Source organism: Marmota monax, unplaced genomic scaffold (assembly GCF_021218885.2).
Source record: "Marmota monax isolate L192 unplaced genomic scaffold, Marmota_monax_Labrador192_F-V1.1 WCK01_AAM20220418_F8-fsc00026, whole genome shotgun sequence".
In the NCBI taxonomy this organism is placed as follows: Eukaryota; Metazoa; Chordata; class Mammalia; order Rodentia; family Sciuridae; genus Marmota; species Marmota monax.
The window spans coordinates 963,516-990,010 of record NW_026693108.1 but is presented as its reverse complement, the minus strand read 5'-3'; the positions used below and the strand labels follow the sequence as shown (position 1 = coordinate 990,010).

The 26,495-nt window shown below is 59.5% G+C and overlaps 1 protein-coding gene across 7 annotated transcripts in view; it reads left to right on the top strand.

The window, feature by feature from the left end:
- Positions 1–26,495, top strand: part of Atp11a (ATPase phospholipid transporting 11A) — a 112,916-nt gene that overhangs the window by 73,770 nt on the left and 12,651 nt on the right. For 6 of the 7 annotated variants that reach the window (XR_009227821.1, XM_046454957.1, XM_058582714.1 and 3 more), the window contains exons 13-25: positions 1,485–1,658; positions 2,074–2,237; positions 3,891–3,962; positions 5,437–5,510; positions 9,634–9,737; positions 14,810–14,991; positions 16,797–17,048; positions 18,028–18,202; positions 19,664–19,766; positions 19,848–19,993; positions 20,444–20,503; positions 21,299–21,426; positions 22,133–22,268. Coding sequence is in view for 6 of the 7 variants with exons in the window: in XM_046454957.1 (XP_046310913.1) it covers positions 1,485–1,658; positions 2,074–2,237; positions 3,891–3,962; positions 5,437–5,510; positions 9,634–9,737; positions 14,810–14,991; positions 16,797–17,048; positions 18,028–18,202; positions 19,664–19,766; positions 19,848–19,993; positions 20,444–20,503; positions 21,299–21,426; positions 22,133–22,268 (1,770 nt within the window). In the remaining variant the exon portion in view is untranslated. Of the gene's footprint in view, positions 1–1,484; positions 1,659–2,073; positions 2,238–3,890; positions 3,963–5,436; positions 5,511–9,633; positions 9,738–14,809; positions 14,992–16,796; positions 17,049–18,027; positions 18,203–19,663; positions 19,767–19,847; positions 19,994–20,443; positions 20,504–21,298; positions 21,427–21,555; positions 21,850–22,132; positions 22,269–26,495 lie in introns of those variants that run through there. The other variant, XM_058582717.1, reaches the window with a different exon arrangement.

The following is a 26,495-nucleotide window of genomic DNA, read 5'->3' as shown; positions in this document are numbered from 1 at the left end:
CTGCAGGTCTCTCCTCCCTCCTGGAGTCTGTTGGGACGGGATCGCGGTCCTGTCTGGTTCTGAGCAAAACGAGCTGCAGCAGGAGGCACAGAGTGTGGGCCCCGAGGTCAGAACCGAGGGGCAGGTTGAGAGTGAGGGTCTTCCCCGACGGCCAGGTTACAGTGCCACTTTCACAGCAGACTGAGATGGGTGTTTAGCAGTGAGGCAGAACCGGCTCCCACCCTCCCAGTGCCCGTGTGTGTTTCCTTAGAGGTCAGCGCTGCCGCCTGCATTTCACCAGTGCAAGACTGAGGCTCCAAAGCCTGACCCAGCACCTTGGTGCTGCCCCTGAACACAGGCCCCTCGGGTCATGCTGCAGGCTGTGGAGTCAGATGCCACCTGCAGTGCAAGCTCCCTTCTGCAGGAGGCCAGGTAGAGGGTGGACCCATGGTGTGGGGACGGCAGGTCTTATCATTTTTCTTGCCCCTTTCACCCTTGCCAAGGCAGCCTTGGGGTTTAGCAGTACTTTAATCTGAATTCCGTGAAATCACACGTGGGAAAGCATGTCGGAGATCTGCCCACCTTAGGGGGCTTGGGTAAGTCAGGGGTGCTGTCCATGGAGCCCTCTACTAGGCGCTCCTTCAGAGGTCTGACCCTCCTGAGGTTGCTGACCTCCCAACAACTGCCTGTGAGGGGTCGCAGGCCAGCAGCCTCTGTGGGGTCTTGGGGATAGCCAGTGCTCTCTGGCCCCAGCTGTGTGTCCCTGGGGAGGCTCCGCTGGGCTTTGGCTGGTGTCCCAGTGGCAGGGCTGATTCAGCAGGTCAGGACGCAGTGCTGGTTAAGGACAAGCTCACGACGGAAAGGCACTTTCTGCTGTCGGTTTGTCAGAGCATCTTCCTGAAAGACCTGGGTGGAAAAGGTCCTCCACTCAGCCGTGGAGCCCACGGCTGAGTCCTTTCCACCTCTCTGAGTTTCCTTCCTGCCGCAAGCCCAGCTCACCCTCCCCCCGGGAGCTGTGCGCACGGCATCTGCCCAGCTGCTCACCGTGAACACGCTCCTCTGCTTTACCTGAATCAGGTGTAACTAGCAGCGTCTTTGTGGCCTGTCGGGCTGTCCTTCTGAAGTCTGCCCTCTCACTCGTTTGGCTTCTGTCTCTGACCCTGCGTGGCCTCGTGAGTCTTGACCCCAAGGCTTTAGAGAGGAAGGTTTCCTTTGTGCCCTTTGTTGTTTGAAGGAGACATGGGCCATCCTCACCCTGGTCTTTCAGATGCACTGGCTCCACGAGGCAATGTCCTGCAAGGTCACCGTTCCCCATCCATTGTCACCGTGCTCCCCACCACATCACATCTGTCCCAATGGCCAGGGGGTTCAACGGACACGCCCACGGCTCTACATCTGTCTGGGGCAAGCTATGTGATGTTTGTATCTTGCCGGACTGTCACCTGGGCCAGTGTGACACGGCCACAGGTCTGGGTGGCGTCTGAGGGTGTGTGCCTCACCCGCAGGTGGAGTACATCTTCACGGACAAGACGGGCACACTCACAGAGAACAACATGGCATTCAAGGAGTGCTGCATCGAAGGTCAGGTCTACGTGCCCCACGTCATCTGCAACGGGCAGGTCCTGCCTGACTCCTCTGGCATCGACATGATTGACTCTTCCCCGGGCGTCAGTGGGAGGGTAGGTTCTGGCCCACTGTAGGGAGGAACGTGTCACCATGCTAGGCACATGTGTGCGAAGTGGTCTCCCCCTCTAGAAAGTGTGCCTCTCCCTGGGGCATCTGGGAGAGGCAGGACCCCGTGGGACTTCAGTGAGGTTCTGGTCAGATGCTGCTGTGCTGCCGGTGTCCCCTAGGGGACGACAAGTAGTGATTCCATGCTAGGACCTTGGAATCCCTAAACAGGCAGGGCAGGCAGTATGCAGAGAGCAGTGAGCACACGGAGTGCACAGACAGGCACACTCCTGAAGATGCACACGTGTACACGCTCACACCCGCCCTCCGAGTGGCAGCATGGGAGTGGGGGTGTGTCCTGCCGGGCGCCTCCTGTTCTGGGCAGCTGTGAGCCATGGACTTCCCCTGGCCATGTTTTCACAGGAGCGGGAGGAGCTTTTTTTCCGGGCCCTCTGTCTCTGCCACACTGTGCAGGTGAAAGATGACGACCAGGTGGACGGCCCCAGGAAGTCACCGGACTCAGGGAAGTCCTGCGTGTACATATCATCCTCGCCTGACGAGGTGGCGCTGGTGGAAGGCATCCAGAGGTGGGTCTGGGCTGCCGTGGGGTGGGGCTCAGCTGATCGGCAAGATCCACTGTGGGCAGTCCCCGGTCCCTCGCCCCCTGTCCTGGTCACCACCCGTCCCCATGAGTCCTGAGCTCCTGGGCTGAGCAGCAGCTGCCTATGGCCTCAGGCCCCTCTGGGCCCCGTACCTCGGGGGCCTCATGGAGAAGCTGCATGTGAGTCCTCATGGCGTCATTCACGTGGCTCCCCCATCTGCAGTATGTCAGAAGGACAGTCCTGGTCAGACTCCTGAGGGCGGAGCCACCCCCATCCCCTCCAGCGCTGGTCTCCTCCTGGACTCAGGAACCGAGACCTAGCGGCAGTTTCCCCTAAACCACAGGGCTTGGTGGGTGACATGGATGCTGGGGCCCTGCCTGCTGGCTGCCTGTGCATCTCGTACCCCACCAGAGGGACTGGAGTGGCAATGCTGGAAACGTTCCCTTCGCGCCACACTTTTTCAAACTGGGCAAGTCGTTCTGGATTCTCCTGGCTTGGGAGTCAGGTGACTCTCAGGTCCCCTCTGTACTGCCTATGACATGGGTTAACCCCAAGACTGAAGGAGCAACAAGGAGAAGGGTCAGCGCTTTTTGTCGAGCAGCGTCCTGCTGCCTCTAAGTCGGCATCTTTCTCCTGTGCGATGCCGTCACTGTGGGCTTCCGAAGCCCCCAAGCCCACTCCCACTGGTGGGACCACTCAGAGCTGATCTAGCTCTTCTGGGAGAACAGGCGCTCAGGACTGAGCCGCACTCCAGGGAGACAGTCGAGGTCAGAGCACCCCTGCTGGGAGTCCTGTCCTTCAGCACAGGCTCCCATGGGGTAGGCAGACCCACTGCCCTACTCCTGGCCCCTGCCCACCATGATGGCTGGCACTGTGTGTCCATCTGTCAGCCCCAAGGCCAGGCCTTCTTCCTCCCTCTCCGGCAGGTGCCTGGAATGGTGCTGCGCTCTCAGCCGTGGGAGAGGGTATTGCTGGGATCACATGGCGTGAGCAGCACCCTGGCCTGGTGTCCTGTCAATCAAATGTGAGGGCTGTCTGGGGACGACTGCCTGCTGTGGTACTGCTGTGCAGAGCACCCCGTGTGACAAGGGCAGACGCCTGCTCTTGCAGATCTGCCTCAAGTCCAGGGCTGAGCACCGGCCTCTGGGGGTGGGCTTTCTCCTGCATCCAGAGGGTGAAGCACAGGGGGCGAGTGGGAGAGGGACAGGTGCACGTCACAGGCTTGACACAGGCCAGTCACTGTGAGCTTGGAGCCTGCTGGCCTCGTCCCCCCTCCTCACTGCAGCATGGGGAGGGGTCTCCCACCCAGGAACCTTGGGGACAGCTTCCGAGGTCCTCTGGGTCCCAACGTCGTACTCCCTATGAGCAACAATGAGCAAGCCTGTGAGCGTCCAGTAGACGTGTGCAGAGACAGGGTGGGGAGCCTCGGCACCCACAGGAGCCTGGGTCACCCGGGGGGGCGGGGGGGGGGCTGTGCGTCCTGGGAGCGCTGGCTGAGGTGGCGACCGCCTCCTTCTCCCAGCTGGCTTTGAAGTGCAGTCCACAGCCTGCTCCCCACAGCATCTCCCCTGGCCCAGGAAAGCCGTGCTCGGTGGGGAGGCACGGCGCCCCGCTCACCGGTCTGCCTCTCGCCCGCAGGCTCGGCTTCACATACCTGCGGCTGAAGGACAACTACATGGAGATTCTCAACAGGAACGATGACATCGAGAGGTGAGGTGCTGCACGGCCATGAGGAGGGGCCTGCGGGGTTTGCCATTCAGAAAAATGTCCTCCCATGGGTGCCCTGCTTCCCGGAAGAATCCAAGAACCTCCGGAGCCCTGTGAGACAGGAGAGTGGGAGGAAAGAGGGCCTTGTCGGCACAGGGCGTCTCTCCAATGGCTTCCTGGAGGGGTGGACTAGGGTTTGTCAGGGAAGGCTTCTTCTCTGTGTCAGTCCCTCCCCAGCACTGTGACAGAACACCCGAGGAAGTCAGCGAAAGGGGAAAAGAGCGCCTGTGCCCCTGATCCGAGAGGTTTCAGTCCACGGTCGCCTGGCCCTGTTGTTTCTGGGATGTGTAAGGCAGTACATCATGGCGGCACCACACGGTGGCGCAGAGCTGCCGCCTCATGGTGGCCAGGAAGCAGGGAGCGAGAGGAGGGGGCAGGGACAAGACGTCCCCTTCAAGGGTGCACCCCCCAATGACCTCCTCTTCCAGCTAGACCCTGAAGGTTTGCATCACCCCTGGTAGACCACCAGCTGGGGGCCAGCTACAGAAATCCTCAGGGCTTCTAGAACCTTCCAACCTCCCCCGGCCTCCCTGCTGAGGCAGCAGCCCCTGGTCTTGGAGCACAGAGTCCTCCCAAGTACGCAGCTATGCTGTAGAAAGGCCAGCTGATGCCCAGGGGCAGTCTCGGCATCAAAGAGCTCACTCCTGAGGCAGAAGTCACATCTTGAGTTCTGACTCGGAGGCCGGTGGTGTTCCTTCTTAGGAATGGCATAAATGGACACAGGCTAAGACAGGTTGGAAAGAACATGGGATTTGGTGGTGATGGCCTCCAACAGTCTGAGTTTTAAATAAAAAATAAGTTCATGGACAACTGGGAATGGGGAGCCTCTCGGCCTGGGTGGGCTCCCCCCTACAGACCCAGACCTCTGGGCCCAGGGCTCCCTGTGGGCAGGGGAAAGCCAGAACCCTCAGCGCTCGCCCAGCTGCGGGTGCCCAAGTGTGTCTCAGCTCTTGAACGGCCATTGTTGAGGGAGGAAGGTTCCCACCTGCTTTCTAACTGGTCTTGGCTTCCACCTGGGCAGGCAGTGAGGTCACTGCAGAGACCAGGACCCACCCTGCAGTACGCTGAGGACCCGGGGCGTCTGCACAGCCAGAGGGTGCAGCCTCTCCCCAGCCTCCTGCTGGCCCGAGCCCAAGGGGTGGCAGACAGTTTCCAGTAGCCCAAGTGCCCACGGGTGGTCAGTCCTCTCTGAGGCAGGGGCCTCAGAGCTGCACTCGGTCAGCATCCCCCCAAGCACCAGGACAGTGCGGAGCAGAGCTGGGCGTCTGCTGGCGTCCACAGCTCAGGTGGCCCCTGTGAGGCTTGGGGGGCGCGGAGAGTAGAGGATGCTGCCGTCCTGGGGTGCGGTTGGGCGGCCCTCCGTGCTCGGCAGCTCGTGTCCAGACCCAAAAAAGAGTGAGAGTTCCTTTTTTTCCAGGTTTGAGTTGCTGGAGATTCTGAGTTTTGACTCTGTGAGAAGGAGAATGAGTGTCATCGTCAGAGCTGCCACAGGTAGAGGCTTCTCTTGGATTCTCCGATGGTGCGGGGCGGTGTTGTTTTTTCCAGTAGCTGGACTCTGGCAGCTCTGAGGACTGGAGCCAGGCCATTGCCCTGCTGGGTGTGGGTGAATTCCCACCCTGCCCAGGGAAGCCGGCTTCCCTGAGCGGAGGCCCAAGTGCAGCCACACCCATGCAATCCTCCGAGCGTCTCCTGGTGTCGCAGACCAGGGAGAACATGCCCCTTGGCGCTCACTCGCTCATGGGTGCCCGTGCGTGTTTCAGCCCTCGAACACCCGCTGTTGAGGAAGGAGGGCGTTCCGGTGGTGACACACACGTCACTGAGCTGTGGGCTCTGCTGGGCAGAGGGTCTCACGGGCCCCAGGCTCAGGCTCTGCCTCGGGGTCCTGGATGGAGGACGAGGTGGGGTCAGACCCTCTGACTGCGTGACCTTGGTGACCTCTGCGCGCGCTCAGCATTTGTGGTGTTTGGCTCATTGTCCCTGCTCAGCCCAGGGCTGTTCGTGGCACCTCAGCTCCTCCTGCTTCTGGAAGGTTCCTGAGCCTTGGCTGGCCCCTCCCCCATCTGGCAGAGCCCATGAGGCCCTCCTCACTGTCCCCAAGGAGGCTCCCTTGCAGTCCCACTGTTAGCAGCCTGCAGCCTGGCACCTGGGCCCTGCCAGCTCCAGCCCCTGCCCCTAGTGCAGCACACCCTGTGCCCCCGCTGCAGGGAACTGGAGACAGTCATCCACACCCCTGTCCAGGCCCTGCACCACCATCCTAGCCGTCGTCAGCAGCCCAGCCTCAGTGTCCACCCGCCGTCCCCACAGGCCCAGGCGCTGCCCAGCGTGGGCTTGCCCTCCTGCGCGCCCATCCAGAACGGCTCAGTACTGCCTGGCTAGCGACACCGGCCTCCTCGGTCCCACTCCTCCCTGTGTGGTCCCATGGTGACACGCTGGACGTGGCCCTGCACTGGAGCCTCTGCCTCTGGCCCAGTCCTGAAAGAGGCAGCGTGTGCCCCACTCAGCAGGGCGCTCCCTGCCCCTGCCCCCTGCAGAGCCCTGGGGAGATGGGGCCAGTCCACTCACCAGCGCAGCTCAGAGCAGCACCTCGAGAGCTGGGGACCTGTGCTGTTTCCTAAACTAGGCAACACCAGGCTGGTCCCTCTTTGGGCAGATGCCAGGTCAGTCACCAAACAGTGCTGCTGCCCTGGATCTGCCCAGTCCAGCCTCGGGGAATTCCTTGTTGGCCAGGTTCCTCTGCTCGTGCTGAGAGACCTCCTGTCTGTGTGAAGCAAGCAGGGGATCTCCTGGGCAGAGCTGTCCTGAGGTCCTGGCTGAGAGCAGCCATCCTTTTTTCCCTTGGAGACTGCCAAGGACAGCAGAGGGTACGGAGAGCACATTTAGCAGCGTCCCCTCCGGAGACCACTGAGGACAGTGGGGGTGGCTTAGAGCACATTTAGCAGTGTCCCGAGTTGCTGTCCAAGAACGGAGCTCCCTGTGTTGGGTGGGCAGCCTCGGGAGGATACTGTGGCTGCTGGGGACCTGGCTGTGTATCTCAACCCACTGAGTCCCACAGCACCTACCCCGAGATGGATCACAACATGAGGGAGAAGAGCAGGCGCCACCTACAAGATTTGCACCAAAGTCATGGGACACGCGGCAGCCTCTGTGGACACTGCCGTGAGACACAGAGAAGCGGGCTTTACCACCTGGCAGTGGGTCGCAGGACCGTCTCTGGGAGCCGATGCGGAGACGCTGACACCTGCTGAGGGTGGGAGGCCACCCCACCTACCCCCACGGAACACCATCCCGCGACCTCCAGCCACTGTGAACCACCAGAAGGAGGACAGCGTGTGGGCATTCCCAGCTGGGTCTCGCCAGGGGAGCCTCCCCAGCTGTGCCCCATGACACTGCTCCTGCCCTGGGGCCACCACGTCTAGTAGAGGTGCTTTGCCGACGGAGGAGCCACCTTTAAGCCTCTCATAGCCTCTTTGAGCCACCAACGTCACTGTGCCGTCCGGGCTGCACAGGGGCTCTTGTGGATGCGGCAGTGACCCAGCTTGAGGCCTGAGGTGTCGGCTTGGGACAGCCCTGGGCTCAGGAGGCTGCACCCTTCCTGGGGCCTCTGCAGAACATACTCTGGGCCACGATGCCATCCCGAAGAGCCTCAGGGACCGGCAGGAGGAGCGCCGTGTCCGCAGAGGCTGTCCTAGTCCCACTCCCCCGAGGGGGCACCACCGTGTGGGTCTCGCCACCTGTGGGTGGGCGGAGTCCTTCTCCCCCGGTGGAAGTGGTGCCCACAACGTCAGGGAAACCCCTCAAATACCTGTGCCCCGTGCTGTGCACCCTGCAGACCCGATGAGGCCGAATTGAGGAGGGACACCGGAGGTTTGGGCACTCGGCCACGCTGGGCGCTCCTGTTCCAGAGACTCGTGAGCATGACCTGGGGCTCTTCTGATGGTGTCCACACCACAGCCCCTACAGTGAGGCAAAGGGAGGCACTGTGTCACACGACCCCAGAGCTGCCTGTCGACGTGCCCTGTCCCCTGAGAGCCACCACCAGGCTTACCACAGTGTCGCCTAGCATGGGTGGGACACAGTGCCCAGCCATGTCCACCAGGAGCTTTGGCCACCATCCTCCCCACCAACTCTTGTTGGCCCTGGAGTGGATGGTGGCAGGGCAGCCACACAGTCGACAGGACCAGAAGACCTGATCCCATAGGCTCAGTCCTGCAGGCCACGTGTCCACAGGACTGCAACAGCAGGTCTGCGCCCACCCGCCCAGGGTACACTTGCTACGTCCTGGGGCTGCTCCTAGGCCAGGCACACCCTCGTCCCAGGGCCGACATGCCCGGCCTTGTATGTGTGGGCACATCGGCACTGCGGGTAGCTGAGCCGGGAGCCCTGAAGCATGAGCAGTCCCACCATCTGGTGACCATGACGGGCTCTGGGACCATCCTGGATGGGTCATGGCCCCAGAAGCCCCACCAGTGTGGTTCTGCAGGCACCAGCTAGAGCCAGTGCCCTGTGTCCCTGGTAGCTGCTCCCGGGGCTCCTTTTCCCACCTGCTTCTGCCCAGTGTCTGCTCAGGCGTGGCCCACCCAGGTGGCCACAACCCACGTCTCCGTGGCAGTGCTTTGTGGCTGTGGCCAGCATCTGGACTGAGCCCTCAGCCAGTGGGTCATATCTGTGACTTAGACATTCTCTCTGTGCCTCTCCGGGGTCTGTCCGAGGAAGGTTGGCGCCCAACACACCCCTGAACCCTGGGTCTGGATCCCAGTTGTCAGCCCAGGAGGGCCTCTGCCCACCCCACCCTGGGAATCGCTGAGCTGGACAGTCCCCGACTGACCTCCAGTGCCCTCCAGACTTGGTCCTGGATACTTGGAAGGACCCTCGGTGTTAGGGGGCTCAAGGATCTGTCCCCACAGAGGACCGGGTTCAGTCTCCTGGAATGTCAGTCTGGCCAAGGAGTGTCTCCCATCCCCCACCCCCGTAGCCCTGCAGCCCTGATGGTGGAGCATGGTGGCCTTGACCTGCTGCCACACCCGGCAGGCTGAGACTCTCCCCAGAGAAGGGCCCCGGCTGTGAGTGGGTGACATCAGGGCTGGCACCTTGTACCAGCAGCTTGGCCACTGCTGCCGTTGCCCCGGCTCACCTGAGGACGAAGGAGCCCTTCTCAGCAGTGTGGGAGGTGTGCGGCCCTGGTGCCCTTTCTCCTGCTCGGTGACGCGGAGGCCGGCCTGTTCCATGACACTGCAGCGGCCAGTGTCCACAGGCTGCTCTCCCTGCCCTGGCCGGGCAACCCCTGCATTCATCATGCCCCCACTCTGCCCAGGGCCTTGGGTCTTTCTTTCTGCCTTTACCAGAGAAGGTGCAGCCGAGGCCCAAGAGCCACCTTCTGTTCCTGGTCCTGACTTTGCTCTGGGACCTCCGAGAGTGAGAGTAAAAGGAGGTTTGGGAGGAATCCACAGATCTGATTTCCCAACCTCGGCTTGTCAGTTGGCCATTAAAGTCTTTAAAGTGGTCTCAGGCCTGGTGTCCTGCTGAGGCATTCCAGCGGTGGAAAGCGGTGCAGGGCCCCCGTGTCAGGATGAAATTCAACCTTGGTGGTTTTCTCTTCTTTTTTCTTATTTTACAGGAGAAATCTATCTGTTTTGCAAAGGAGCGGATTCTTCCATATTTCCCAGGGTGACGGAAGGCAGAGTGGACCAGATCCGAGCCAGGGTGGAGCGCAATGCAGTGGTGAGACCCGTGAGGACAGGCGGCCCGAGGTGGCCCTCTGCCCAGGGAGGGCTCCTTTCTTTCCGTTGGTGCCTGGGATCTGGGAATCTGGTGGCAGTTCCTCGAGGTGGCAGGCCACATTCTTATAGCCCATCTCCCCGGGAGGAAGGAGCAGGTGGGACAGCCGTGGCCTGGAAATCTCTACTCCTGGTCCAGAAATCTCTTTCTGCTCCTAGTTTATAAAGCGCCAGACACACACAGACACGTCTCCATACAGCTGCATCCACGTTCTGCCAGGGGGTAGCTAAAGGGTGTCTTCCGGCACCCGCCGGGCTTCATTGCACTTATTAGGGCAAAACCTTAAAACCCTGCTGCTGACTAAAGTCTGTGTGTCTGCGTGTATGTATGTGTGCGCACGAGTCTGCGTGTGCCTGCATGTGTAGTGCGTGTGTCTGTTTCTGCATGTGCCTGCGATTGTGAGTGTGTGTGCGCATCTGCATGTGTGTGCACATGTGTCTGTGTGTGTACTTGTCTGCTTATGTGTGTGCTTGTGTGCACGTGTGTGCATGTGTGTCTGTGTGCGCATGTCTCTTCGTGTGTGTGTGGACGCGTGCGCATGTGTGTGTCTGTGTCTGTGTGCATGCGCGCATGTGTCTGTGTGTCTGTGTATGTCTGTGTGTGTGTCTGTGCATGTGCATGTGTGTCTTTGTGTGTCTCTGTGTGTCTTCGTGTCTCTGTGTGTCTTCGTGTGTCTCTGTGTGTGTGTGTCTGTGTGTCTGTGTGCATGCATGCACCTCTGCCTTCTCCTGCCAGGGTCCACTCTGGCTTCTATGGCACTAGTTGTTTTGAGGGTTGTCCACGTGGGTGCACATGTGTCTTCATGTGTGTCTGTGTGTCTGCATGTGTGCGCATGTGTCTCTGTGTGTCTGTGTGTCTTTCTGTCTATGTGCGTGCGTGCACCTCTGCCTTCTACCAAGGTCCCCCCTGGCTTCTACGGCACTAGTTGTTTTGAGGGTTGTCCACATGGGTGCACATGTGTCTTCATGTGTGTCTGTGTGTCTGCATGTGTGCGCATGTGTCTCTGTGTGTCTGTGTGTCTTTCTGTCTATGTGTGTGCGTGCACCTCTGCCTTCTACCAAGGTTCCCCCTGGCTTCTACGGCACTAGCTATTTTAAGGGTTGTCCACATGGGTACACGTGTGTCTTCGTGTGTGCATGTGTGTCTGCATGTGTGCGCATGTGTCTCTGTGTGTCTTTGTGTCTGTGTGCGGGTGTGCACCTCTGCCTTCTCCTGCCAGGATCCCTCTGGATTCTGCGGCACTAGCTGTTTGGAGGGTTGTCCACATGGGTGCACATGTGTCTTCGTGTGCGCATGTGTGTCTGTCTGTGTGTCTGTGTGCGTGCGTGCACCTCTGCCTTCTCCTGCCAGGGTCCCTCTGGATTCTGCGGCACTAGCTGTTTGGAGGGTTGTCCACGTGGGTGTGTGTTTGCTGGTCTGCCGTGGTTTCCGTGGAGCTGGCAGCATGGGTGGGTGGACCATGCTTCAGACAGTCTCCACTCCAGGGTTGTTGAAGTCAGCTGCAGTGGACTGCGGGGTTTGGGCAGCTGGAGAGGCCAGATGGCATGGTGGCCCTTCGTCGGCACATGGCTGGCCTGCTGCCTGGGCTCTGGAGCTTCCTCAGCTCTGGGAGCTCATTTTCTGGTATTCCTGCTCCCACTGAGCAGTTCCTGTGCGGTCAGCTGCCCCCTGTCTCTCTGCAGCTTTCTGAGGCTTTTCCTTAAAATCCTCCATCTGTTCCACCCCAGTTTCTGCCCTGTCTGGTCTGCCGTACCGTGTCCCCAGGGCACCCTTCCTGCAGACGGCAACTGCCCAGGTCTAGCGGTGTGCCCGGGCGTGGCCATGGCCTGTGCCTTCCTCAGCCAGCGGTGTGCCTGGTTGGCCTGGAGGCTGCTGTTCCTGCAGACCTCGAGTCTTGTGGAGCCGGTTCCCAGGAGAGTGCTGCTTCCTTCAGTTGGTGCCATCTTGTGATGTGATGGTGGGTCCAGTGTGGCACTCGGGCCAGTGACCGCTGTGAGCTCCTGGGGTCGAGCTGTGCCACCCTTCCTGACAGCTCCTTCCTGGCCTCTGGGCATCTCCTCTGCTGGGCACCTGAGGGCCTTGCAGCCCCCTGGTTGCTAATGTTATTTTTAAATAATGGCAGATTGACAGGAAATGAGAATGATCAAGCAAGTGCAGGGCCCTTGTGTCCTCTGAGTCCCGTCATCCAGCTCTCCTCTGTGGTCTCTGCTTGGCGTCACGTCTTGACATCGTGGAGCCTGGAGTCGGGAGGCCGCCTGCTCTTCCTCCGGGTTCCGCAGCTTAGCTCCTGCGCTCGGGGCTTCGCTGCCCTTTGGTTGGCTTCAGGGGACGGCGACAGGCCAGCCTTGCTCTCTCGCAGGCGTCGGTCGGTCTCCCAGCCCCTTGATGGCGGCTGGTTCTTTCCCCACCACGGTCCTGGTGCCTTGTCAGAATTGCCAGCCGGGTGTGCTGGCCTCCAGGTCTGGTCATGGCCCTGCGTCCTGGTGTCGGGCTGGCTGACCAGAGCAGGAGAGCTGGTTGGCCTTTGCAAGGTCCTTCAGGGGCCAGTTGAGATGCGCACGAATCTCAGCTGGGCTTTTCCACCCTAGGGCTCCTTGTGGGGTCACGCTGGCCTGGAGGTGGCCCTGCGCAGCACTGTCACCAGCAGTGCTGGGACGTCCCGTTGAGTCGGGTCTCGAGTGATTCCGTTCAGCCCTCCACCTCTGGCTGAGCGCAGAGCCGAGGGTTCTGCTTCCTGATGTCACTGCGGGGGTTGCCTTGGTCTCCCCTGGGGTTGTCTGGGGAGTGGTGTCTCTGCCGGCTTGGGTCTGTCTTTGTGGGGCCACGTCATCTGCAGACAGAGGGTCCTTAGGCACCCTTCCTCATGGGCGTCCCCCTGTTAATGCCTGGTTGCTCTGATGGGAACTTCTTATGCCACGAGGAGAAGTAAGTGGCCAGGCAGGCCCCCTCTGTTCCTGACTCGGGGAAGTGCTGTCTTGGCCTCATGTGACATCTGCTGTGGGTTTTCTCCATGGCTTCTGCCGTGCTGAGTAGGCACCTGCCGATCCTGCTGGGACAGGCACAGGGTTCTGGTCAGCTGCATGTCTGCGTCCCTCGAATGCTGGGCTGGCTCTACTGCTTCTGCCAGGCCTTGTACTGCGGGGAGTGGATTTCCAGTGCTGAGCTCCTCAGTCTCCTGGGGGAGCCCCTGGCCCTGCCTGTCCCATCTGGCTTGCTGGTGAGGACGTTGGTGTCCATGTTGCCAGGGGATCTGGTCCTGTCGTTTTCTGGTGGTGTTGGCCTGGCCCGTGTTACCCCGTCCGTGTGCCTGTGTGTGCACTATGCGGGTTTCACTGGCCCTGGGCAGGAAGAACAGAGAGGCTTCACTTCTGCTCCCTGAAGCCATGTGAGGAAGTCCCGTCTGCTTTGAGAAGCAAGGACCTCTGTGTTATGAAGGTGTCTGTGTGCCCTCACGCCAGCTCTGCGCGGTGGGCCACTCGGGATGGTTCTCCCTGAAAGCTGTTCTCTTGTCCTGGGGTTGTCCACTTGTGAACGAAGCCTTCATCTGTGTGCTCCTCGGGCCCTCCACTCCTCCACTCGCAGACCCACCGAGTTCTTGGTGAAGTAGGACATGGCCCAGCAGCCACAGCCAGGGGAGGGGGACAGGCGCACGTGGCTGGGACACCAGGCAGCATGTGTGGGTGTGGAAGCCGGGGTTAGGACAGCTCTGGCTTCTTGCTCGACCCCTTGGAGCAGGAGACCATGTTTGGAGGGTGCACAGGAACAGAGTTCTGGAAGGTTCCTGGAGAACACAGCTTCACACACCCAGGTCCCTTTGCTCTCAGGTCTGTGGGAGGCCTCTTGCGCCCCTCGCTCTCAAGTGCTCAGGGAGATGAGCGTTGTCAGTCCAGTGAGGTGCCCTTGAGCTAGACCCGGAGGTCAGAGGCATGAGGAGACTGAGTGCCCCAGAGTTGCTGGAAGCTTCCACACATACTGGGAAGTCCGTTCTAGACCACAAAGACCAGGTGTCTCCTGGAAGGCGAAATGCTTATGCAGGAGTCGAGGCTGGTGGGCAGCCTCCAGGGCCTTCGCCTTCCCCTTGACGAGCTCCCAAGTGAGACAAGTCTGCTTCAGAAATACCACTTGGTGTTTACCACAGAATTGCAAGTTATTATCCTAGAAAGGTTTAACTTAAGCAATGCATTCATCAGAGAATAGGAGGGAAGTCTCTTTTGGGGTGATAACCCTGACGATTCCTGCTCACGACCTGCGTGGGGCGGGAGTAGGTGTGGGCCAGCTGGAAATAAAGGCTGGGATAAGAAATAAACACAGGGGCGGGGCGGGGCGGGGGCTAGCAGTGGCGCGCTTGTCTGGCATGTGTGAGGCACTGGGTTCAATTCTCAGCACCACATATAAAAAAATAAACGTCTATCAACAACTAAAAAGATAGTAAGGAAAAGAAATACACAAAAAAGATGAGAAATGTGTCTATATTCACTGACGGGTGGACGAGCCCTTTGGGCACTGACCGGTGGATGAGTCCTTGGTCTGATCCTGACGAGGAAGAGGCCCGCAATTGCTTTGTTCAGAGTGGAACCCACCAGAAGGAGCCAGTGAGGAGCTTCTTCAGGAAACAGGATGAGTGGGGAAGACAGTTGTTTGGAGCTTGGCAGTCACGCCCATGTCCTGGCGGCTGCGTTGGAACCAGGGATGTGAGCTAAGGCAGGGCATGGCTGACCTGGACTTTCTCGGACCAGGGAATTTCACCCAGGAGTTCCCAGGAAACCAGCCTCCCCGCCTTACGGCGGCTCAGACAAACCCGTAGTTCACACACGGCTTCCAGCAGCTGGTGTTCCAGGCTTCCTAGATGGGAATTTGTGATTCGAGATGATTCCCCGGACTCTGCGTGGTCAGGAATAGTGTAGGACTGACCCTCACTGGTTGGCCTGTCCTCCTAACTAGAACGTGGGCGTCAGGAGGGCCCCTGCGTGCTCAGCACAGCCCCAGCCCTCCTGACGCCGCCGTGTGGTCCGCAGGAGGGGCTCCGCACACTGTGTGTGGCCTACAAGAGCATGGCCCCCGAGGAGTACGAGGGCGCCTGCAGACTGCTGCAGGCCGCCAAGGTGGCCCTCCAGGACCGGGAGAAGAAGCTCGCAGAGGCCTACGAGCAGATCGAGAGGGACCTCATCCTGCTTGGTGCCACGGCCGTGGAGGACAGGTAAAGGCACACACCTGCCCACCCCAGGCCCGCGACGCAGTGGGCGGCCAGGGTGGGTGAACGTCCTGGGGGGCTGTGGCCAGAGGCCACTTTGCTGTCCAGAAACAAGGGGGCTGAAGCACACTTCTCAGAAAGCCCATTAGGGATCATCAAGGTCCAGGTTTCCGTGGTCCTCCAGGGTCAGCGAGGGGCCTCGGCTGAGCTTGCTAATGTGTTCCCTCCCCCCCCTCCCCTCCCTCCCCCTCAACATATTTCTCATTGCCCTTTGAAGAAGCTTAGGATAGCCCGGGACTGCTGCAGGGCCTAGTGATCGTGACTGGTGGAAAGCACCAATCACAGGTGTCCCAGCCTCCAGGTGGCTTCCCGCCTCCACAGCGGTCAGTGAGGAGTAGGCCTTCCTGGGGCTGCAAGCACAGCAGGACGCCAGGGGTTCTGCTGGGGGAGCAAAGCCAGGGCCACACTGCTGCTCACGGCTGCTGCTCATGGTGAGGAGAAAGTCCTCGGGGCTGACCTCCATGTTCCGGAGCCTTCTGTGAACACTTCACGTGCTCCTTCTGACGGGAGTGTGGTGCAGCACAGAGCTGTGGCTGGCTGTGTGCCTGCGCACTGTGCAGTGGGGACCCAGGCCTCCGCGGGAGACCCGCCCTGAGGCAGACAGGCTTTAGCAAGCCAGGACTGTGGGGCGGCCGTGGCCCTGTGCCCGGGAAGGGGAGGGATGCTCAGCTAGACAGGTGGCCACCAGGTGGCCACAAGGCAGCCATAGAGCAGGTGCACGGAGCCTGGGGGTGGAGGGTCAGTGTGGCTGACCTTGGGACATGGAGATGGAGAGGTGACCCCTGGGGCACAGGGGATGAGTGGCTGTGAAGAGATGGCAGTTGATTACAAGTGATCTCTTTGAAACACCAGCCAACACTTGCAAACCTCTCTGGGACTCATTCCTGCCCCCCAATTTAAATCTCATCAAATATTAAAACTCTAATTACAAATAATTATTATTAGAGGGGTTTTTTTTGTTTGTTTGTTTGTTTTTTGCTTTCTGTGATTTGTGATTGTGTGACCTGGACAGTCCTGTGCAGGGAGTTCCTCCCAAGTCCAGGCACGTCGCTGCACTTCACCTGAGCCCAGTCCCCCACCCGCACTGGGTGGGAGCAGCGTGTGTTGACCCACCTCCAACAGTCAGGGCTCTCAGACCTGGAGGGGACGGCAGTCACTGGGTGGGACGCTCGTGGCTGTGACCCCACCAGCACCCACAGACTGGCGCAGGCTGACAGTGTCAGCAGAGTGTCCTCGCAGTGAGCCTCGGCCAGCTGGCAGGAGGGAGGTGGTGGTCCATGGTAGACAGGAAGGGAATCCCCCACGTGCGTCGAGGGCATCTGGCCTATGGACCCGGGCAGCACCCTCAGGACGTGGTGTAACTTGGGTTTGGGATTCCAGTTTGGTAAAAGGCAGTCAGACAGAGCAGGTTGTAGCAAAAGAACTGAAGTGACTCCTGCGACCACCCCACGCCCCGTTTTCCTGCGAGAGACCATTCCCCATGGGCCACGAGGATTCCTCACACTGCCTGCTGCCCTGTCCACGTGGTGGGTTTCAGCTGGACAGAACTGGAGGTGGCCAGTGGCGACAGTGTGTGGACGCTCTGTCTGGCCTGTCTGCTGGTGTCGCGAAGCGCCATGAACGCTGCGGTGAGATGGCCAGCAGCAGCCGCGTGCTTGGATTCTGCAGCGCGTCCCTCTGCAGCCTCAGGCTCCTGAAGCCCTCTCCCTGGCTTTGTGCTCTGGGGCTCACCTGCTGGTTTCTCCCCGAAGGCTCCAGGAGAAAGCAGCCGACACCATCGAGGCACTGCAGAAGGCGGGCATCAAGGTCTGGGTGCTCACCGGGGACAAGATGGAGACGGCTGCGGCCACCTGCTATGCCTGCAAGCTCTTCCGGAGGAGCACGCAGGTGCTCGAGCTCACCACCAAGCGGATCGAGGAGCAGAGTCTGCATGACGTCCTGTTCGAGCTGAGCAAGACCGTCCTGCGCTGCAGCGGGAGCCTGACCAGGGACAACTTCTCAGGGTGGGTGCCCTCCTGCCCCTGAAGGGTCAGGCCCAGCCTCCACTGGCAAGTCCTGGGGTCTCCCCATCCTTACAGGGATCTGGGTCTCCTGAGAGCATGAGCACAGGTCCTCCTGGGTCAGGTTGAACTTGGGACTGAGTCCTGGACCTCTCAGTCGTGGACTGAGACACGTCTCCCTGCTCCTCTGTGTCGAGGTGCAGGTGCAGACTGTGGGCAGGGTTGAGGGTACGGGAAGACAGACTGAGCACGTGTTCTTGTCTTCCTCTTTTTTTAAAGTGTTTTCATTGGGATAATTCTTGACTGCTTCTAAGACTCAGGGGCTCTGCGGCAGATGCCAGAGAGAGTATCCAGGCAGGCCGGGGTTATCAATAATGCAGGTGGTCTGTCTGGGGCGAGGCAGCGTGCTGGGATGTCCGGCAGTCTGACAGACACAGTGTACAGGGCTGCCGTGCTGGCCTGCGGCGCGTCTTCTGAGATGGGGCTTGTTTAGCTGGTTTTAGATTCCCATTAGTGTGGGCAGAGCATGTGAGTGCTCTCATCAAATGCAAATTTTAAATTATTCATAAATAGACGAGGATAGTTCTCTGTGCCTGAGATGCATTTGGGGATTGGGAGTATTTGTCATTTTGAAGGCTGGCAAAGAGAGTGTGTCACCTCTGTTCTCATCAGCTTGGGTTATTGGGCAGGGAGTCTGTGGCTGCGAGCTGTACACACAGACGGGGGTTCAGGAATCTGGACCCAGGGTAGGCTGACAGACAGAGGCCCTGTTCCCAGAGCTTCCCACGAAGCTGTGGCTCTGTCTGAGGAAAACAAGAACATTTCATTAAAATATCATCATAGTTGTTACATGCAATGCTCCGAAGGTTGCCTTGATGAAGTGGAGGCCCGGCGGCTTAGTCCTGGGGGGTGGCAGCACCTGTAGGTTCTAAAACATGGATCTAGCGATTGAGTGATCTTTCTTATTTGTGTGGCCTAACAGACTCTCAGCGGATATGCAGGACTACGGTTTAATTATTGATGGCGTGGCGCTGTCATTAATCATGAAGCCCCGAGAGGACGGCAGTTCCAGCAACTACCGAGAGCTCTTCCTGGAGATCTGCCGGAACTGCAGTGCTGTGCTCTGCTGCCGGATGGCGCCCTTGCAGAAAGCCCAGGTGCGCCCCTTCGTGACCCAGGGATGCGTGCTGAAACACCAGCCCTGTCCCGAGGTCCCTCAGCCCCGACTCCTAAAAACCCTAGTGTGGTAGCACCTTTAGAAACAGAGGCAGAAGTGGCAGAGGTTTCAGTCACCCTCCCTGACTAGTGAGTGTGGAGTCCAGGGTGGCCCTTCCAGGTACAGTGGCTAGGAGGGTGCTGGCTCCCTCCTGAGAAATGAAGAAAGGAGGGGACTGGCATTTACTGAGTCCCTGCTGTGTGCCATCCCCAGTCATCAGTGCTCTGGCCTTCAGCCCTGCGGGATGAGTAGGTCCTGACCTTACCAGCTGGCCTACGTGTCCAGAGCATGCAAATTGGACTCTTGCCAGTCCAGCTCCAAACTTTGGTCCTACCCCCTTGAGTTCTTATGGGAGACACACCTGAAGTGTTTCCAAAATACTTCTAACTGCCATTTAAATGCATTATGGGAACTACGTGTAAACATGGCGTCTTTCCAAACTCAGTAGACCTGAAGCCCCAACTTGATCGCAGCACATCTTAGATACAATAGGCCAGCATCTAAACTGTTCATTAAAGAAATCTGCAACTTCTCAGATTGGCCCAGTAGTTAAGGTAAAATAAATCTTGCACAAACTCTAAGAACCAAGTGCAAGGACTGGTGGTCAGCACGTGACATGTGTGACGCTCACCTCTCACTAAGAGCCAGGGCCTCCCTGGGCAGTTCTCAAGGAGGTGCCCCAGGCTCAGGAATCATGTGCATCCTGTTTCCATGAACTTACTTCGTTCCTTCCCTCCTCTAATATGTTCCACTAAATCTGTTTCAGTTACTTCCCAGATGCAGCTAAGGTTTTCTGAACCAGTTCTAATTTCTCAATTGGCTTTTGAAAAGCTTTCTACATTGAATTTGCATGCCAGTCTCTCATCTTGAAACCTGCTTCCCATCTTTCAGTCTCACCCCTACACCAGTGCACTTGGCACCTACGTGGGGGAGACCACAGAGAAAGCTTGGAACCCTAGAAGTCATTCATTGCACGCAGGTGCCAGGTTAGCTCTGCGCACAGGACAGTTTTGAAGAGTAAGATAGCCAGAGAACCACGGCTCGCTCTTTAGACTCGCCGCCTGACACCAGCCCGGCTCTGCAGACCTGCTCATGGAGCCGAGTTGGCACCTGCCCTGGTATCTGAGTCGTGGCCAGCCATGCAGCTCACTTGATGGCCCTTTCACAGCCTGTCGCCATCGTATCTCCCACGTCTCACTTTATTCTGCTGGTTTCCAAATAGGGATGACGTTCTGCTGTATAGAGGGAAGCAGGCTATGGTGAATTAGCTCCAAGCCAGCAGCGCTCCCACCTCACCCCTTAGCTCTGCCTATGTGTGCCACCCTTGTGTGCCTCTATGTGTACTGTTAGGGAATAACCCTGGCAGATAAAGCAGAGGAGTCAATTTTGTTATCTTTTCTAGATTGTTAAGTTGATCAAATTTTCAAAAGAGCACCCCATCACCCTGGCCATCGGTGATGGCGCCAATGACGTCAGCATGATCCTGGAGGCCCATGTGGGCATAGGTGAGCCAGGGGGAGGCTGCGACAGGAGGCTGCCCTGGCTGGGCCGGCTCCCAGCTGGCTCCTCACTCTCCATGCTCGCAGGGGTCATTGGGAAGGAAGGCCGGCAGGCGGCGCGGAACAGCGACTACGCGATACCCAAGTTCAAGCACTTGAAGAAGATGCTTCTGGTCCACGGGCATTTCTACTACATCAGGATCTCTGAGCTGGTGCAGTACTTCTTCTACAAGGTAGGCAGTCTCCACACCTCCCCCTCGGGCCGCGTGTGCCACCAGGACAGCCTGACCCTGGGCAGGAAGGAAGGGGTGTGTCTCTCACCATGGGAGGCTCCCCAGCACCTCCTCCCCCCCAGATCTCACTGTGGAGCTGACGGCTCCAGCAGTGGGGTGCCTGTGGGGCACCATTTGTACCTCTTCCAAGAGCCCGGCTCCCTGGGCAGTAGCTTATTTCCTGGCTTTGCTGACCCCTTCCTGACAGAGTCCCTGTACACTGTCTGTGTCACCGCAGCCAGAGCAGGGTTTTAGTGGCCACTGAAACGAGAAGAGAATTTCCAGAGCCCATTCTGTGCTCCTCTGCAGGACGCAGAGCACGTCTGGGTTGGTCCCCACACAGAGTAGATGGTGTGGGCTCTGATCCTCTGGAGACCGTCACTGACCTAACGCCTGCGGCTTGCCTTTCAGAACGTCTGCTTCATTTTCCCCCAGTTTCTGTACCAGTTCTTCTGTGGGTTCTCACAACAGGTCAGTCCTCACGTCCTCTAAGTCAGGAGCCTCTCCTTGCCTTGCTGCCCTTCCCTGGAGGGTGGCTGCAGTGGGGAGAAGAGACTTTGGGACATCCAGGCCACCTTGCCACAGGGACAGTGAGCAAGCTCACTACTGTTCCTCCCACTGTCCCTCCCACTGCCCGGGGCCCATCAGCAGGCGGGTATGGGATCAGGTGCAGGCCACAGTGCTGAGGAGCCTCTGGGCGGGTCTGCTGGCCTCAGGTGTTGGAGAGGCAGGACCCACCTCCCAGCCCCCAACTTGGGGTGTAGGGTCCACACTGGAGGTACTCATGGGTGTCTGTGTCATCCTTGGGGCCAGAGGCCCTGCAGTGTGCCAGGGGCAGGGGTGGTGGCCTGGGATGGGGACAGGGACAGGATGAGGGGGCTCCTCAGCCCTGCTTCCCAGGTGACACCTGCGTGTGCCAGTGCACAGTGTGCCAGCTGTTTTTCTGAAGCATCCAGGACCAGGCAGGTGAATCTGGAGGGTGGCTGTCAGAACTGCAAATCCTTGTTCCACTTCTTCTTCCCTTTGTCCCCACTTGGCAATCTGCAGTGACAGAATGGGTGGGTCAGAGCCAGGAGGGGCCAGCTGCAGCTTTGTCCTGGCCCTGTGAGGCTTTGTAGTCATGCTGTCCCCTCTGCCTGCAAGGGTGGCTCTGGGTACACTGTGGGCACATTCTGTGCCCAGCTGTGGTTCTCTGTGTTAAGTGAAAGAGGACACCAGCAGTCTATGCAGGAAGTGAGGTGGTCAGCGGACGCCCTCTTCCTCCAGACCCTGTACGACACCGCGTACCTGACCCTCTACAACATCAGCTTCACGTCCCTCCCGATTCTGCTGTACAGCCTGATGGAGCAGCACGTGGGCATCGACGTGCTCAAGAGAGACCCTTCGCTATACAGGTGGGTCCCCACCATCCCAGTGGACCTCCCCTGCCCAGAAGCACCCAGGGACTGCCTCAGTCCTTCCGGTCAGCACCGACAGACACGTTCAAACCTGGGGATGTTAATGGACTGTGCACTTGCCGCCAGGAGCCCTACCAGCAGGAGTGTGGCCTTCGCCCCCAGGTCAGAGATGGCGGAGAGGGGACGCACGTCAGGCCAGTCTGTTTGATGACTGTGGAAGAACTAGGGATGAGGATGTCGGGCTTCTTGTGACCATGAATTCATGGCCTGGATCACCCTTTAGAACCAAGTGTGTTCTGTTCAGAAATGTTGGTGGATCTGATTTCAGTGTGATCTTTTCTTCTTAAAAAAAAAATGTAATTAATAAAGGATAGATGTTTTTCTGTTATTTCAGAACTGCCATTCAGGATCTTTGGCAGACTTGATGTTCCTGTTTGTCTTTTTAAATTAAACATGTATTTTTCCTCCAATTTAGACTCACAGGTGGTTGCGGAGCGGACTCCAGGGAGACTCCACGTGCTCTCATGCGGTTTCCCCAAAGCCCGCACATTGGGAACCGCGGGGCACGGAGGCTCTCACCACACTCTCGTCTTCCTCAGGTGGCCTGTGTCCACCCTGTTTGGGGGTCAGGCATATGCGGCGGTGCAGCGGTGCAGCCACACGGGTCGCCTTGTGTAATGCTGTCCCCTTCCCTTTCCCACAGGGACATCGCCAAGAACGCGCTGCTCCGCTGGAGGGTGTTCACCTACTGGACCTTCCTGGGGCTATTTGATGCGCTGGTGTTTTTCTTTGGTGCTTATTTCATGTTTGAAAACACAGTCGTGACCAGCGGTGGACAGGTCAGTACTGTCCTCTGGTGGCTGAGGATGATCCCTCACCCCATGTGATCACGCTGTGAGAATAGTAGCTCAGCAGGGCTCCCAGGCCCTGCGGGTGGGTCGCAGACGCCTGTGCGTCCAGCAGACACGTCCAGGGTCACGTGGCAGCAGGGCAGGGCCTCTGGGGTTCCCGGGCATGCTGTGTGACCTTCCTTCCATGGCCAGCTCAGGGCCAGTGTGCCACTATGGCATCGGGCAGCACTCCCGGGCGCGGGGTACATTGGCGTAGCGTGCCCGGGCAGGCCGTGCCCCGCGGCAAGCAAGGTGCGTCCCGGGCGCTCGACACTGGCCTGCTTCCTGGGGTCTGTTTTATTTGTATCTTGCTTTTTTCTCTCTGCTACTCGCCTCCTTCACCCTCAGATAGTGACCACCAACACACACATGGTAAGAACCGTGGGTTTGTCCTTCCTCTGTGTTTTCTGGAGTGCACTGCAATTAAAATATTTCTCGAAAATATTTTCACATGTGACCTCTACTGTGTGCTTTGTGGGTAGAAATGCTGTCAGTTCTCCTGCCCTCTACTGGCCAGAGACCTGTGTGTTCCGGCCATCTCTCTCCCTGTCCCCCCACCCCAGGTCTGTGTCAGGCTCTGTGGATCTGAACCCTCTTCATGGTGATGAAGGGCAGAGTCAGCAGGGATGAGAGGCCTGAGGGCATGTTTCAGCTGGCCAGGGAGCTGAGGGGTGTTGGGCAGACTCCAGAGTGTCCCTGAGGGTGCCAGCCCTAGGCCCAGTGTGGTCCTCCCTGAGGGTCACAGCCCTGGGCCCAGCGTGGTCCCCCAGGGTCCCAACATGGGGCTGGCATTCCGAGGTGCGTTGGAGGGCAGCTTACCAACAGAAGGCTTTTCATTCCCGTCCCCGGCACCGTCTTCCCCTGGTGGCCGCCCATGTCTGCCCCGCAGCCTGTGGGTGGGGACACAGAGGCCCTGCCGTGAGTCCTGAGGATGTGCTCCCTCTTTGGTTTTCTCATGGCCGAGAGGTGCGGCCCTTTCCCGTAGCCTAGGTGGTCTTCCGTGAGGCCAGTCCTGCAGCCTGCTGAGGCCGCGCTACTGCTCCGGGGCTCAGTCCCTGCGGCTGCTCCTTGCCCTGGTTTGCCAGGCTGTGTGGTTCCGGCACGGCCTCCACCATCGCTGTGGCTCCAGAGCTCTTTACTTCTTCCCTCTCCCTGGCCTTTTCCCTGGCTCGGGCCTCCTGTTGTGTCCTGGACCTCGATCTCGGGAGGTAGTGGCATGTGGGTGGCACGGCAGTCATCACTGGCTCCACTTCCCGGCTGGCCTCTGCCTCGTACTGACAGCACCCTGTTCTCTTGGACGTTCCTAGAACAGAGGTCGAGGAGACCAGTGGAGGACCAGGGGTGGTGCGGGCAGGCCCTGCATGCGTCCCTCTGGTCAGGGGAGGACACAGCTGCTCTCCCTGGAAAGGCAGGCCAGCTGCTGCTCAGGCCTTCCGGCCGGCACTCCTCAGGGCCCCTCGTCCCCTCCAGCCAGGCTGTGCTGCCACTGGCCGGGGCGCCACTGTTACCTCTGGGGGACCCCACGTCCTGCATCCCTTGTCTCCTGAGAGAGGTGTTTCAGCAACATGTCCCAACCTTGTACTCCCTGCCCCTTGTCACATCACTGGAACTTGAAATGGGGTCGGAAAGAGTCCAAGGTGGAGGCAGCCCAGGGCGTCGTGTGCAGCCACACAGCCTCAGGGGACATGGGTGGCCCCAGCTGCATTCACCGGCTGTCACAGCAGGTGCAGGATGCAGTCTCCTCACCTAAGAACTGGGAGGTGCCTGGCGGCGATGGGTGCCCACCCGGTTCTGGGACGTTCTGTGCTGGACTCCCCAGCAGGCTTGCTCCAGGCCCCTAAGGCCCCCACAGCTGAGACTGCACGGCCATCCAAGACCACGGTCACCAACAACCACAGAGGTGACTCAGGGCTGCCCAGGAGTTCAGGGTCAGGATGACCCAGGCCACCCCATGCGTGATGTGCCTGCCCCAGTGGCCTTCAGGGAGCCCTGTCGGCTGCATCCAGCGTGTGCGCGTGTCCTGGGCAGTCCAGAGCCCACTCACCACCAGACAGGAGCAGTGTCAGGCAGGGTCAGCAGAGATCAGGAACTCCGCGTCTCCCAGCAGCGACCCTCTCGGTTCTGGGGTTGCAGCTTGGTGATGAGACGCTCTCTGATGGCATTCTCCATGGCCCAGGTACATCTTACAAGTAGTCTAGAAGTCTGTCTTGATGGTCAAGCCCTCACCTGGACTTCACAGCGCAAATCCCAAGGCACTGCCATCGTGTCTGCTGCGTGGCAGGTTCCTGCGTGAACACTGGAGTTCAGAGCAGGCCATGGTAGAATTCAGGAAGACCAGGAGGGTGGTTGAGATGCCAGCATTCGGGGCGGGGGAGGTGCGGCCACACCGCTCCAAGCAGAGGCGTACTTTGGGGGAGCGTCCCCCACGCAGGCACATTGGCGTGCTGGAAGGTGTGAAGCAGAGCGTCCTATGAGAATGCTCATCCTCAGAGGTGTCGGAGAGGCAAGGAGGACTGAGTGGACGCCCCGTGAACATGGGAACCTGGCTAGGGAGGGGCAGGGAGACCGTGACTGCCAGAGGCTCCGTCCCCTGGGTTGCTGGTGCAGGAATGCAGGGGTGTGCCGCAGAGGTGCTGGCCATGGCTGAGGGGTGTGTCCTCACGTTAGGATGGGTCCTGAGAAGTCAGAAGAGGAGTGTCGCTGGGGGTCGGATCGTCCCTCTGACGAGGAGTGTCCTGGGGGCCCATCCACCTCCCACCCAAGATCCCCAGACTCTCAACCTAACCAGGACCGTTGGTAGCTACCAGATGAGATCAGGAGCCCACAGCAGAGGAGCTCCGTGCCCGCCACCCAGTGACCTGGCCAAGGGCTGTGGGCACAGAGGGTTGGTGCTCAGCACTTCCCGGGTTCCTGGCTGAAATTCACAGCTCAGGTCTCAAGATAGCTGAGCCTTGCCGTCCGCCTGTGAAAGTGGATGGTGGCTCACATGTTTTAGTGGACCCCAGCCAGAGGCCTAACGCGTCTCCCTGGGACTGCCATCAGCCAGCCCCTTGAAGAGGCATGGCAGTGAGGTGGAGGGCCGCCTCCGTCCCCGGCCCAGCATGTCCTCCTGGTGTGCTGCTGCCGAGGCTCTGGGGGACGTGGCATGATGTGCTGTCGTCTGGTTTTGTAGACACCTGCGAGGACAGGGAGCCCCTCTCTCCCTACAGCTCCCCAGGGCCCCAGCAGTCGCTCAGTACCACTGCTCCGACCCTCGGCCTGGTGCCCTGGGAGGTGGTGCCAATCAGCAGCTGGTCTCGGGCTGAGACCTCCCTGCCTAACGATGAGGTGGGCTGGGCGTCTCTGAGAGGACACACACCTCCCCTGCGCGAGGCCCCAGGTGCAGGCCAGCCCCAAAAGAGGCCGTGAACCCAGGCAGGAAGCCTCTGGACCACGCAGGGTCTCCCTGTGCACCGTCCCCACTCGGGGCCACACAGTTCCTCCCAAGTCACCGTCCCGGGCATGCAGCAGTGCCTCTGGCTTCTGCCCAGTAGATGCAGGTGCCAGAGACATCCCAGGCACAGCTAGGCATGCCCTGCGGGCGTGGTGCCCTGGCCAAGGAGCTCTGTGGGTGCAGATCTGAGCTTTTGCTTGCCTGTGTTGTCCCATCCGAGGAGAGAGGCTGACTTGACCAGGACACGAGCCCAGGGTGTGGTGAGCAGCTGTGCCACTAGGGCCCCGGCACTGAGCGCTGACTCTCCCAAAGTCCCAGCCCGTGTGCCCCGGAGTCCCCAGTGCCTTCCCTGCTCACTGCGTGGACCAGAACTCGTGGCCTGCACCTCACAGAAGTCACTGCCGGGTGTGGCCCTGGCTGGGCATCTTAGGTCGAAAACTGCCCTAGAAGGCCACTGCATCCAGCCTTCTGGTCCTTTGTAACACAGAGCTCTGATTTTGCCTTAGAGTGGGGCCAGGGGCATTCTCTGAGAAGCACAGCTCTAGCACCCCACAGGCTGGGTGTGGGCCACTCGCGGAGGACAGGACCTTCACGGTGGCCACTGTTGGAGGCGAGGCTTCCCTGCGACTGACCTCTCCCTGGGAGGGGCATCTCTTACTCTGCGTGCCTTGTCTCTGCTGGAGGTGTGTTGTCTGTGGCTGGACGTGTCTGTACTTCCCGCCGTCCTCCAAGGCCACTGCTAG